This window comes from Crotalus tigris, unplaced genomic scaffold (genome assembly GCF_016545835.1).
Source record: "Crotalus tigris isolate CLP2741 ecotype Arizona unplaced genomic scaffold, ASM1654583v1 scf7180000017666.379230911805:20528666, whole genome shotgun sequence".
Classification (NCBI taxonomy): domain Eukaryota; kingdom Metazoa; phylum Chordata; class Lepidosauria; order Squamata; family Viperidae; genus Crotalus; species Crotalus tigris.
This window is the reverse complement of record NW_024096552.1, coordinates 1,206,587-1,221,370: the sequence shown is the minus strand read 5'-3', so window position 1 is coordinate 1,221,370 and position 14,784 is coordinate 1,206,587. Positions and strand designations below refer to the sequence as shown.

Sequence of the window (14,784 nt, the reverse complement as noted above, 5' to 3'; positions counted from 1 at the left end):
CAGGATCCCACTTTTGTTCTTTTGCAGTAACACAGCTCCAACTGCCACATCGCTGGTGTCGGCTTGAATCACAAAGGGTTCCCCTGGGCAGGGGTGCTTTAGGACCGGTTCAGCAGCAAATAGTCTCTTTAAATTCTCAAAATCTGTTTGACAGCCCATTGTCCATGCTAGTGGTTGGCCCAGTCGTGGCTTCCTTCCTCCTTTGCCTGTTTTGAGTAGTTCTGTAAGGGATAGGGCAATCTCGGCAAAAGAGGGGATGAATTGACGATAAAAGTTGGCAAAACCCAGAAAGCTCTGGAGCTGTTCGCGAGTCTTTGGAGGCTGCCATTCAATTATAGCTTTCACCTTGGCTGGATCTATTTCAATACCCTCATTGGAAATTCTGTAGCCAAGATAGTCTAATCGGGTCTGGTGAAATTCACATTTTGACAATTTGGCATAAAGCTTGGCATTCAATAGTTTCTTTAACACTTCTCTCACCAGCTTTATGTGATCAGTCATATTTGCGCTGTATATCAGGATATCATCAAGATACCCCAAAGCCCCTTTGTACAAGTGATCATGTAGGACCTTATTAATCAACTGCATGAATAGAGGTGGGGCCCCCTGTAGTCCAAATGGCATGACTTTGAACTGATAGCTCCCCATAGGACAGTTGAAGACAGTTTTCCACTTGTCTCCCTCTTTTATTCTCACCCGGTAATATGCCTCTCTCAGGTCTAATTTAGTGAGGACAATCCCCTTAGCCAGATGGGTTAATAAGTTCTTTAGGAGGGGGAGGGGGTATTTATTTTCCAAACTCACAGTGTTGAGAACCTTATAATCTATGCAGAGATGAAGAGACCCATCTTTTTTCTCTTTGAACAACCCAGGGGCTCCCATGGTAGATTTGGCTCGTTCGATAAACCCCCTCGCTAGGTTTTTGTTCATGTATCGCTGCATCTCCTCCATTTCGAGGGGGGACATAGCATACATTATTGGTTGTGGGAGTTTGGCTCCTGACACCAGTTCGATGGAGCTGTCATTGGGTCTGTGAGGGGGTAGGGTATCACATTCTTTTTCACTAAATGTCTCTGCCAGGTCTCAGTATTCATTGGGGATAACTGGTTCACCTGGAGATGGTGAGGCGGCATGTGCGCTCGCTCATTGGATGGCCTAAGATGCCCTGCAACATCTGTTGAATCAATGGGGAGATTAGGCCCTATAGGTAGTCTCACGGTTCTCATTCCTTTCTCCCACTAGATAAACGGCTTCCATTTGTCTAACCAGGCTAGCCCTAGGATCACCGCCTCAGTCATTTTTGAAGCCACCAGGAAGTGAATAAACTCCCAATGTGCACCTATTTCTGGGCGTACGGGCTTGGTTAATTGTGTGACAAGAGTCCCTCTCATCAGGAAGCCATCGGCTTGCTCAAATCTCACTAGTTTGGAAAGCTGTTTTGCCCCTATGCCCATTTTCATGGCAAATGGCAGACTAATAATGCAGCGGGTATATCCAGAATCAATTAGCATGTTTAAGTCCATTTGTGCCCCAGACTTAGGGATTATAAGTTTGGCAGCCAGTCAAAAAGGCGGGATTTGTCGACTCACTATCGGGTCATTCTCTCCTTCATCATCACTGTCAAAGCAGGGTAGAGCAGGGGCGGGTCCACCCAGAGTCTCGGCATTCTGCTGCATGGGGGGTATAATCTGGGCAACAGGTTCCTGCATGAGCCAGTTGGGTTTTTCTCTCGTTAGCTGCTGAGCAGGTTTCTTTCTCATTGCTGGTTCTGGTACTCTGCAGAACCAGGGGATTGGACAGGATGCTGCTTGGGTTTGTGTGGGGGAGGCTTCTTATAGCGGGCGAGCCAAACATCTAGCTTCATTGCTGCCTGATACCATTCGTGCAGCTGATCAGGTATGGCTTGATAGATGCATGCCTGAGAGAGGTGATTGTCCAATCCCTCAATGAAGTGTTGGATGAGGGCTTGCTCAGGCCACCCCTCTTGCGGAACTCTCGCATGTATTCCAGGGCAGGCCTGCCAGCTTGATTTATTTTGTGGATCCGTTCTGATGCTTTGAGGGCAATGGATGAGTCTTCAAATCTTTCTCTCAGTCCCAGGAGAAAAAGGTGGGATCTTCCAGTTCGGGAGCTTGCTCACTATGTAAATTATTCAGCCATTCAAATGCTTCTCCCTCTAGGTTGGATGCAATAACATCGACCATGCCACCTGGGTCCAGATAGAGATAGGCCCAGCGATTCAAGTGAGAACACACTTGGTTCAGAAAAAAAATCAGCTTCTCTGGGTCCCCATTGAAGGTTGCTCTGAAAGGTGGTGCAAATACAGGCTGTTTCGGCCCCCACTAGGGCTGTTGCTGCTGGCCCCACCCTGGTTGCTGGACTCCCCTCTGCGCTTGTGGCCCTCGCAGTTCCTGTTGGCCCCATCCTGTCTGCTGCTCCACTGGCTGCTGAGCTCTCTGCTGCTGGCCAGTGGGGGCTGGTGGTGCCCCCTGCTGCTGTAGGCCTCTTAATGGCTGCTGGACGAGTGGGGGTTGTTGCTGGGTCTCCCTCATCTGCAAGCCCACTGGCTGTCTCTCTCCTGGCTTTTGCACTACCCCAAGCTGCTGCAAGGCCTCTATTAACTGTGGTATGCTCAGCTGCTGCTGATTATCCCCATTGCTGTAGGGGGCCCAGGCTGGGGTTCTCTCTCTCTGTGGGGCTGGAGGCCCTGGCAGGGGACCCCAGAGTTTGGAAGGCTGTTTGATCTGCGAGGGAGGGGCTAGGGGCCTCTCTCAACAGAAGCTGCTCTCTGCTTCTCACTTCTGGGATTTGAAATCTTTCCAGTGACTCACCCAAATCTTCAGTTGCAGGTGACCTGACAGCTCTCCACCGATTTGTATTTGTCTGCCAAATTCCATCTTCCCACAGCATGCTGTCTGTTGCTTCCCACTCTGGGTTATCAGCAGCTTCTGGGTCTTCAATCAAACTCCCTTTTCTAATGATAGATTTTCTTCCTTTGAATCTTTACCAGCTCCTCTCGAGCTGAGAGGCAGTGAATGGAGTTCAGGACCCCAGGTCGTTTGAAAAGGATTGAGATCTTAGCATGATGTCATGGTTCTGGCTAATGAAACACTTCAAAGAACTTCCAGGCATTGATTTTCCTAAAAGTCTTTTATTATGTTACAAAATGTTGGCATGGCATAATGAAGGGATGCTAAGATCTAAAATCCCCACCCACGAGCAGTTATTTTGCTAGCATTTCCACTCCCTATTTTGCTGTCATGATTTACGTTCTCCAATTAGTGTGAAGGGCAAAGGTTCCCTTCTTTTCACTTTCGTGGACTTTTCCCTCCTCCCCTCTTCTCCTCTGCATTAACTCTAAAAATATCAGACAGTTCTGCATATTTTGTCAAAGCAAGAATATACAATATTGCAGCATTGACACCACCCCACAACAAGGAGAAATAATGACAGATGCGAACAACATGGATGGCTGGATGACAACTCATGGGGCACCCACACCACGACCCCTGCTAACAAGAGGGGAGGGACGAGACACTACACCAACGACTACAAAAAAGAGATCCACGAGCAAACGATGGAAAGCCACGCCACGGGACCCTGCATGCACGCAAGGGCAAAAGAACTAGCAAATGATGAAGGGGGATCGAAAAACCCAATGAACGATCAAGCAGTAAAGAACCTTAAGATGGGGGGGACAACCATAAGTGGATCAATATACCCACGGAGGTTCAGGGAAGAAGGCAGCGCTCCTGAGTGGGAGAACACAGATAGGAGCATATCCATCAGAGACTACCCTGATAGATGCCCGGATCCACTCAAGCACACATGTGCACAACCCCATTAAGGAAGATCAGATGGACCCTGGAATAGAACCAAAAAAGGGGATAAGTGTAAGCGAGTGAAAGCAACTGGCTTATGCTAGCAGAAAGAAAGTGATTAAGCCCAGGAAAAAGAAAATAGTAACCTCAGAAGATACCAACACAGCAAGAGATGTGTGCCCTTTAAGAACAAACCAAGTAGAGAAAACGGATGGACCGATGACTAGATTGAGAAGCTGGGCGCAGAGCCATCCAGCAATATAAAAAGGACTCCCAGTAATCTTGTATTATGCTCTGATGATGTCGGCACTGTTGGCCAACAAAAGCTTAGCTTTAGCTTTTGTATTAAACAGTTTTGTTTTAATATTATTCTGATACTCGGACTATTTTATTTCATATATATGTGTGTGTGTATATGTGTGTGTATGTGTATATATATATATATATGTATATACATATACATACATACATACATACATACATACATACATAAAATAATAAGATATACGAACACCAGGAAGTTACAAAACTATAAAAAGTTTTAATAGAATAAAACCAGAATAAAACCAAGCTTTTGCTGGCTTCTGCCAGCATCATCAGGGTAGCGTCCAGTCGATGGGAGAAGCTATTTATAAATATGGTGCTCTTTGCGCCCAGCTTCTTGACCTTGTCATGGGTCCCAGCCAATCCACCTGCGTTTTGATCATAGTTTCTGTATTGCAAGCTGTAATTTCCTCACTTTCCTTGCTTGTGCCGATACCACAGCTCTTCCTCCCTTCTTTGTATGACTGTAAGTTGGGGGGACTCTTTAATTCTACGTAGTTAAATGTGCACTGTCTGTGTTTATGTTGTTTATTCCCCTCATCCTCCCTCTTAATACTCCCTATTTCCATTCTCCTCCCCCTGTTTCTCTGTTTACGATCCTCCTTCACAACTATATCCTCATTGTTCGTCTCCGTAGCCCAGGATTCCATTGTGTTTGTATCATCCTGTTTCCCGATCTTTTGTATTACTTTGTTAACTCCCCTTTCTATTTTCTCTTCAACAGGGGTGATTTTAACATCCTCCCTGGAATTCGTGGCACCCACAAGTTGATTGTTATCCCCTTCTCCCAAGGGGGCTGTCCCCTCACTGTTGTTTATACATTCATTACGTGGGGGTGGAGCAATCCTCCTTAAAGGGAGAGAGGCGGGATCCTTGCAATCATGATTTGCATCTCCTTGTACATTCCTATGGGGGGGTCGTCCTCTCAAATGTCTGTGGGAGCGTGTGGAGGCTCTAAGATTATAACAAACAGCCTCCCCATCTTCCTGTAGTTCTCCTGCATTCCCAAGGCGAGAGCAGCCCAATAGGGAAATGTTGTGGGTGGAGTTAGTTGCAGAGTCACCGGTGGAGTTACATGTGACATTCCGATCATTCAAATCATGGTTGTTTAATAGTCCGGGGTCCGTACAAGATCGCTTCTTTGTCAAACTCCCCGCTGTTCTTGGGGAGACCCTCAATTCATCGGCAGTTGGCTCTTGGTTGTCAATACACTCCTGCGCCCATGGGAGATGGGCATATGTTTCTGCAGGTGGAGAGTTACTCAGCTGCTGATTATTCCCTATCCGGGCATTTCCAAGGCTCGTCTCCTCCATCAACCCTCTTTGCTGAAGGCACGTAATGTTACATTGTTTTCCTCCAGAAGGATGGTCACGCATTGCCCATGCTCTTAATGTTACGTGTGCTGGGCATAGGTCCACATGTCGGTTGATGGATTCTTCATTGGAGAGCCACGCTTCTTTAAGGAGCCGGCCCCCCTTCGTGTTGTCACTGGCCATCATCTGCATGTTATTAAAATCGAACCTATGCCCAGATTCCAGCATATGCACTCCAATTTGGGAATATTGGTCACCTCTCCTTACTGCCAACTTAGGCTCGTGAATTCTAGTTTTGACACGTTTGGAGGTCTCCCCCATATAATTGGCAGAGCAATTTTCACAGTTGATCCTGTAAATGACACTGGACTTCTCTATGGTGGGGAGTGGGTCTTTCAATCTCATCACCTTAGATCGCAATGTCTGGTTAGGGTTATGTGCCACCCTCACATCATAGGGTGCCAATAGCCTAGCCGTGGCTTCTGAGACGTTGCTAATGTAAGGGAGAGTAATGCGAAGTCTCTGTGATGTATGTTCTTCTATTTGAGACCTGACGGGGATGGAGGGTCTGGATGGTAGTCCATGGCGCCTGATGAACTTCATGGGGTAACCATTGTGCCTGCACACCTTAAAAAGGTGCTTCGTTTTTTCTGTCCTAGCCTTAGCAGTGTTGCAATGGGAGCCTACTCTCTTGAAGAGTGTTCTAATGCAGCTGGCCTTGTGGGCCACTGGATGGTTGCTATCATAGTGCAGAATTCTATCTGTGTGCATGGATTTGCGGTAGACCCTGGTCCTCAGGGTTCCATTAAGTTGGCGATGGACCAGGACATCAAGAAATGCCAATTCACCCTGGTGCTCTTCTTCTTCCGTAAACTGCAAATCCATGCACACAGAGTTAAGTATGCCCACAAAGCCAGCTTTTTGGCTCCTCTTGATGATGACAAATGTATCGTCCACGTAGCGAGCCCAGAATTTAGGACAACACTGGGTCATCGCTACATGCTCCAATTGCTGCAACACTGCCTCCGCTATGATGCTGGAGATCGGTGACCCCATGGGAGTGCCCTTAACCTGTTCAAAGGTAGTGCCCTGGAACGTGAAGTATGTTTTTAGACATACTTCTAATAGATTTATAATGTCCTGAGGCCGAAGGTGGTCCTGCTGATGACCTGAACCCTTTTTCTCAAGAAGGTCTTTTATCGTCTTGATGGCCAGATCTTGTGGGATAGAGGTGAAGAGGGAGACGACATCAAAAGATACCATCACCTCATCATCGTCTATCCTCAAAGACCTGATCCTGTCAAGCAATTCCTCAGCAGATTTAACGGTAGTAGAGCTACCTTCAACCAGATGACTGATGCGATTGCTCAGCCATTTGGCAAGGCCTGAGGTCGGAGTGTCCCTAAATGCCACAATAGTGCAAAGGGGGACACCCTCCTTGTGGACCTTAGGAAGGCCATAGAATCTGGACATTGCGGTGTCACTAGGGCGCAGCTTTTTAAGAGTGACATCATCAAGCTTCTTGTTACGTTTGAGGTTGTTAAGTAATTTATTAGTATGGTTTTTAAGGGCCATCATGGGGTCACTGTCTACCACTCTATAGGCTGTAGTGTCGTTGAGCAGGCACAATGCTTTACCAATGTATTGCGCCTTGTCCGTAATGACAGTGGCCCTCCCTTTATCTGCTGGCATTATAAGGATGGTGTCATCCTTTTTGAGCTGATTTAAAGCCTCTACTTCTTTCTTAGATAAGGTTTGGTGGCCCCTATGATTCATAACCAAACCTGTGACCTGTTGTCTGATGGTGTTTCTGGTCTCCTCTCCTACTCCAATGCAGTGTATGGCTGGTTCTAGAGCTGCAACGAAGTCCAAGGGATGGGCGTCCCTGAGATTACATCCCGCATCTCATTGTAGGAGGGCAAGTTGGGGCTGAGTCAATGTCTTATTAGACAGTCTTTCTGAGGGATTGTAGCCATTCAAATTACATAGTCTCTCAGTCCTATGCTGAAATTTCTCCGTTGCCCGTTGGCTTGTAATCCTAGCCATGGAGTGGATATGTTGGTCTAGCATAAAGAAATGCCAACTCACAAGTATCCTCTGGCAACATTCTTGATGATTCTGAATGTTCCTCATCAAGCCATCAATACATCTATGTAGGTCGTTTATGAGTGCTCCCATGGTTCGATGTTGGAACTGCCGGAGTGCCTGTTGACACTCAGCAGAGTCAATAACGAGTTTCCTCCTCAGCGACCTGGGTGGAAGATTTTCCTTGATACAATTATGCAGGAATGCTAGCTTGCAATAGTTATCAGCAACATGGCGTGTAAACTTTTCCCATCTTCTGGCTTCGAGCAGAACTGCTCTATTATAATTATTTTTAAGAATATTAAAAACAAAACGGTGATTCCTGGGTAGACTCATGTTAAATAATAAACACAGACAGTGCACGTAGAATTAAAGAGTCCCCCCGACTTACAGTCATACGAAGAAGGGAGGAAGAGCTGTGGTATTAGCACAAGCAAGGAAAGTGAGGAAATTACAGCTTGCAATACAGAAACTACGATCAAAACGCAGGTGGATTGGCTGGGACCCATGACGAGGTCAAGAAGTAGGGCGCAAAGAGTGCCACATTTATAAATAGCTTCTCCCATCGACTGGACGCTACCCTGATGATGCTGGCAGAAGCCAGTGAAAGCTTGGTTTTATTCTGGTTTTATTCTATTAAAACTTTTTATAGTTTTGTAAGTTCCTGGTGTTTGTATATTTTATTATTTAACATGAGTCTACCCAGGAATCACCGTTTTGTTTTTAATATTCAGATATATATATATGTGTGTGTGTGTGTGTGTGTGTGTGTGTGTGTGTGTGTGTGTGTGTAAAATATGTTAAAATCCAATAAAAGTAGATCACCAAGAGAATAAAAATGTAGAAAATTTATTAGCTAAACCTAGCTTTCGTCAAGAGCTCTTGACATCGTCAGGGTGTAAAAGTCAGTTTGTTGGGAAAGCTTATATGCAACCGCTAATCATCTGCACTCGGCTCCTAGACCGTGTCACGAGGCCCAGCTGGGCGTGATGTAATTTGAGTGTGTGTTTTGCATCAGAGTATAGTTCTTTCTTACTTCCTTTCTGTGTTCCGTCGCACATATCTCTTTCATTAACCCTGGGATTGGCCAAAGTTCCTTCACCTCCCTCATGGGTAGTGATTGTCTCCCTCCCACCAGTCTTCTGTCCATGGTCCTGCATGTTGGGGTGTGTGTATGTTATCCCCCGTTTCTTTTTGCTTCCTCCGGTTGTCCTAGTTGAGTTACGGTCCGATCCCCCCATCTTTTGCAACTGCGATTCAATATTCCATTCTGTTTTATATCACTCTCCTTCCCGTCCCTTTCTATAGGTGTCATTTCAATTTTTGCTTTACCAGGTTCATCATTATTCTCCCTCCCTCGTTCCTGGTAGCAACTGCTTGGGGGTGCCTGAGTAACAGTCCATTGCTGCCTATTTCGTGATTGGGTAGCCCCCCGTTCGCTTTCTCCATGTCCAGATTTTCCATCCTCACTCCCCGCTGGGAGGTCTTTTCGTCGTACCGCCGGGTGCAATCTACTCGCAATTCTCTGCTTCCCTATCAGATCGATTGGTATGGGATCACCCTCTTCCCCACAATGTGACCCAACCGCTGCCCTGCATCTGCGTGCCACACCCATCAGGGGGTGGTCTGATCTCCTCGGTATGCGTGGCCATCGCTCTGGTGCTCTATCTCGTAACGTGCCGTCCACTCCCCCCTCCCCCTCCATGGTCGCTGTCTCCACCCGTGTGTCTCTAGCTCCATCACCTCTCCCCTCCCTACACCTCTGGGTAGAGCTCCTCATAGATACACCAGCAACGGTCCGTCCCATGAGCTCTTGATGAAAGCTAGGTTTAGCTAATAAATTTTCTACATTTTTATTCTCTTGGTGATCGACTTTTATTGGATTTTAACATGAATATACCCAAGCTGATATGTAATATATATATATATATATATATATATATATATATATATATATATATATATACACACATACATACATACATATATATATATATATACATACATACACACACATACACACACACACACACACACACACATAATTAAATATTTGCTGTAGTATATATATTTAATACCCATCCTCCCTATTTTTTGTCTCTTTGAATCAGTCTTGACTCCTGGCATACGCTTTTAGTTTTGGAGTGGTTTGCTATTGCCTCCCTTTCAAGGCTATGAGAGAGAATGACTGGCACAAGGTTACCAGCTGAACTGGTGCCTATGGCAGGATTAGAACTCATACTTTCCCAATTTCTAGCCTCATGCCTTAACCATCATATCAAACTGGCTCTCTCTGGTGTGTGTGTGTGTGTGTGTGTGTGTGTGTGTGTGTACACATGTGCACAAGCACACACGCTCAATCGTGTCCAGTTCTTGGAGATTGTCTGGTAATTCCCTGCACATTTTTGTCACGGAGTGATTTGCCATTACCTCCTTCTTATGGTTGAGAAAAGTAACTGGCCCAAGGTCACCCAGCTGGCTTTATGCCCAAGGTGGAATTAGAACTCATGATCTTTCAGTTTCTAATCAGATGCCTTATCATTACATTAAACTGGTTCTCAGTAACCCTTAGGAAATGTTAGTATGAGACTATTCAACGTCTCATATACAGGTTTTTTTTTAACCCTAGCAAAGTTCAGTTTTTTCAAGTCTGGTTCTGCCAAGATATATTGGGCTGGAATTCTCAGAATTTCTAGCCAGTTTGATTTGTGTATTAGATGTTTTGGAGATTAAATGTTAATATCTATAGATACCAGGCTGGGGAAGCTAATGATGTATGAACAGTGCATCTCTTGTCAACATATTTGTTGCTTTGTTTTTAAACAAAAATGATAGGAGGTATGATCAGCATAGATTATATAGATTTGCTTATTGTAGAATAGCAACTTGCTACTATTGTCTCCATTATAGGGGGCTATGTCATTGGCCATCTCAGGAATGCCTCTATACTTACAACCAAAATAGCTTCCGATTATAATATAGTGATTTTATTAACAGTAGATTTTAGAATTATTCATTATGTGATAATATTTTCCTAGAGAAATAAATTGGAAAATTTCTTCTCTGTTGAAGTGTCTGGTTGTCATGTTAAGGTAGCACAATTTAAAAAAAAAAAATTAGCACAAATATTTGCATTCATACAATAACCATTAATAAGTAATATCTCTTGCATGTACCTCTTTCTTTATAATTGTAGAATTCAACATTTCCCTTTATCTTCAACAGAAATTTTTAAATTCAAATAGTTGTCCAGAAATTCAGGGGTTTTTACATGTGAAAGAATTGGGAAGAAAATCATGGAAGAAGCTGTATGGTTGTCTGAGGAAATCTGGACTTTATTGCTCTACAAAAGGGTCTTCAAAGGTACTTGTTAGTTAGACTAGTTTAATAAGATAACCAATAGACCTTGTCAGTAATATGTTGGACTGTAAATTTCAATTACTCTGTGCTCTGGATTTCATTGTAAGCTTAGTTTTGGTGCATAACTTAATGCCGGTAAAGGGCTTCTTAAGGTTTTAGATTAGATCCTTCTAATGAGTTGTGATCTTTGTCATTAAAGTGCTGGCTTTCATCACTGAGTTATAGCTTCACATGAAAAACTTTGTGGCTGATCATCAGTATGTCTTCTCCTTTGCACAAGAAAATAGCAGTGTCTCTTCTCTGAGCATTCTCAGCTGCAATTAAAAAAAAATATCTTCACAAAATGAATGCCCAGATGACCAATTCCAAATATTTAAAAGCTTCATATATTCTTTATGATTACATCAGACAGTGTATATTCCATTTTGGATGCTGGGCAATATGCATATTTGTCTTTTCATATGTAGTTAGAAACTTTTTTTCAAGATGGCGGCCACAGAGGAAACATGGTTATACCATGGGGAGAGAAGTTGCTATTAAACTAAGTTGTCTTAAACTAAGACAAAATGGTAGGAAGAGAGGTGGAGAGGGAAAGATAAGTCAGAAAAATAAAAAAGACTGGAGAAGAGAAAAGAAGAAGAAAGATCTGTAGAGCAGTGAAGAGAATCAGCTGTGGGGTGGAGAGGAGAGCCGACTGAGGGCAGCGCAACGACTGCAAAGAGGAGAAAGAGGTGAGCCAGCAAGATAGTGGAGCAGGAAGGAGAGCTTACTATGGACCATTCAGACAGCTCTGTTTGCTGGAGGAAGCAGAACACTGGCACGACAGATTAGCAAACAGTAACCATGTGGCTGCAGAGCTATCAGTGGGGGTGGTGGAACATTGCAACACAGCAGACCAGTAGACTGGGTAGTGTGAATGGCAGCAAATCAGTAGACCGGGTAGTGCGAATGCCAGTAGACCGGGTAGAATGAATTGCAACAGACCAGAAGACTGGGTACTGTGAAAAGCATTAGACCAGATAGTGTGAATGGCAGCAGACCAGTAGACCTGGTAGTGCGAACACCAGCAGGCCAGGAGACCGGGTAGAGTGAACGACTAGGTATGACAGTAGATCAGGTAGTGGTCTATGGCAGTAGACCAGGTAGTACAAAGGCCAGCAGACCAGTAGACTGAGTAAAGTGAACCGCAACAGACCAGGAGACCAGGTACTGCGAACAAGAGTAGGCCAGGTAGAGTGAACAGCAACAGACCAGAAGACCAGGTACTGCAAACGATAGTAGACCAGGTAGTGCGCAGACCAGTAGACTGGGTAGAGCAACCCGCAATAGACCAGGAGACTAGGTACTGTGAACGGCAGTAGACTGGGTAGTGCGAACACGAGACCAGTAGACTGTGTAGAGGGAACAGCAACAGACCAGAAACCAGGTACTGCAAACAGCAGTAGATCAGGTAGTGCGAATGGTAGCAGACCAGTAGACTGAGTAGTATGAATGGCAATAGACTAGAAGACCGGGTACTGCGAACAGCAGTAGACCAGGTAGTATAAAAGGCAACAGACCAGAAGACAGGATACTGCAAATGGCAGTAGATCAAGTGGTGTGAAGACCAGTAGACCGGGTAGTGTGAACGGCAGCAGATCAGTAAACCAGGTACTGTGAATGGCAGTAGACCAGGTAGTGTGACTAATAGACTGGGTACTTTGAATGGCAGTAGACTGGATACTGTGAACAGCAACAGACCAGAAGACCAGGTACTGCGAACGGCTGTAGACCGAGTAATGCGAACATCAGCAGACCAGTAGACCAGGTGCTGCAAAGTACAGCAGAACAATAGACCGGGTTCTGCGAATGGCAACAGCACAGCACAGCAGACTCATGGAAAAAGAAACTGATGCTATTGTGATCTGCAAAACATAGGACAGAAAAATAATAGGCATAATTACCTAGAGCAGAGAAGGTAGAAACAAGGCTAACAGCAAAGCACATCCACTAACCAAAAAGAGGGGTTTTCAAACAACAAACATATGGAAGAGGCAACTAATACTGAAGAAAGAAAAGGATAAATAAAACTGATATGCTAGTAAGGAGGTTAAATAAATAACAAGGTAGAAACATGAGCACAAACAGGCAGAAAAAAGAATAGGAAAAAAATAGGCACAATTACCTAGAACAGAGAAGGAAGAAACAAGGCTAACAGCAAAGCACATCCATCAACCAAAAAAAGGAGTTTTCAAACTCATGGAAGAGAAGACTGATACTATTGTAGTATGTAATACATGTATGTGCTTATGCCCCCAAAACACCCAAATTATACATGCATTAAATGTAAACTATGTGAAGTACTAGAGGAAAAAGTAAAGGATCTAGAGGCAACTTTAGCCAATTCCAATGTAAACAAGAAAGCTATACCCAAACCAAACCAAATAATGAACAAATAACTCCCAAAGGATTTGACCATATTGATAAACCCTTGGAGGAAGACAAATGGAAGTATGTCACACAGAGAAGAAAACACATTAATCAAAGGCAGAAGCAGCATAGGGCTAACAAACCCCTACTGCCCAATTTAACCAAACCAGAAGCAGCTCCATTAAAACTGAGCAGTCGATTTCTCCCCCTAGATGGAAATATACAGATCCACAACCTCCCCCTCTAAGAAAACATGCAGATACCTAGCAAATAATCAGCACCAAATATCCCTTAAAAAGTCACATCAAGAAACACACCTGAGATAAACAGAAAAGCACCTCAGACTGCACCCTGCCAAAAAGGAAGGAGAGTGTTAGTGATAAGAGATTCTATTCTCAAAGGAACAGAATCAGCCATTTGTAGACCGGACCTATGTTGTCTCCTGGAGCAAAAATCAAAGACATGGCTGAGAACCTAACCAAAATAATTAGGCCCACAGATTAATATCCTCTCCTACTCCTTCACATTGGGACAAATGACACAACAAAACCTGAGCACAATATTGAGAGACTATAAGCTACTGGGCAATAAAGTAAGGAACTAGGAACACAAGTAGTGTTCTCATCAGCACTCCCAACAAAAGGCCAACACCCATTGAGGGAAAAAAGAATTTTAGAAATAAACAACTGGCTAAAGGGTTGGTGTCTCCAAGAAAACTTTGGTTTCCTGGATCATGGAAAGGACTATGCAAAGGACTCTTGGCAAGGGGTGGGCTGCACCTCACTAAAACAGGGAAAAATGTACTTGGAAAAAGACTGGCCCAACTCATTAGAAGGGATTTAAGCTAAAATTAAGGGGGAAGGGTGACCCACCTTTAGAATCTCTAGAACGCAAAACCAATCATGAATTTCAAGAAAACAAACAATGAGGTAGGGAAAATCTCAAACAGCAATCAGGAGATCCAGGAAACATCCCACAGACAGGCATAAAAGTCTTAAATGCTTATGTACTAATGCTCAAAACTTGGGGAACAAACAGAGTGAACTAGAAGCAATAGTACATGAGGGTAGGTATGACATAGTTGGCATTACAGGAACCTAGTGGGATGAAACCAATGACTGGAATGGGCAGATAGATGGATACTTGTTCAAAAGAAACAGAACTACAAAAAGAGGAGGGGGAGTTGCACTATATGTAAGAGAATACTACATATCAACAGAAATGCATAAAAGCACCTGAGAATGTATATGGTCAATATAAAATGGGAAAAAGTGACCTTGCCATAGGTGTATACCACAGGCCACCCAACCAGTCAGAAGAAATAGATGAACTCTTTGCCAACCAGTTAATAAATGTATGTAGGAACCATACCACAGTAGTAATGGGAGACTTCAACTACCCAGATATCAGCTGGGAGACAAACTCTGCAGCAAGCAGGAGATCAAACAGATTTCTAAACAACTTAGCTGACA

The 14,784-nt window shown here is 44.2% G+C and overlaps 1 protein-coding gene across 6 annotated transcripts in view; it reads left to right on the top strand.

The window, feature by feature from the left end:
* Positions 1-14,784, top strand: part of GRB10 (growth factor receptor bound protein 10) — a 359,795-nt gene that overhangs the window by 286,434 nt on the left and 58,577 nt on the right. For all 6 annotated transcript variants that reach the window (XM_039336399.1, XM_039336398.1, XM_039336397.1 and 3 more), the window contains one exon: positions 10,769-10,906. In XM_039336399.1, the coding sequence (XP_039192333.1) occupies positions 10,769-10,906 (138 nt within the window). The remainder of the gene's footprint in view (positions 1-10,768; positions 10,907-14,784) is intronic.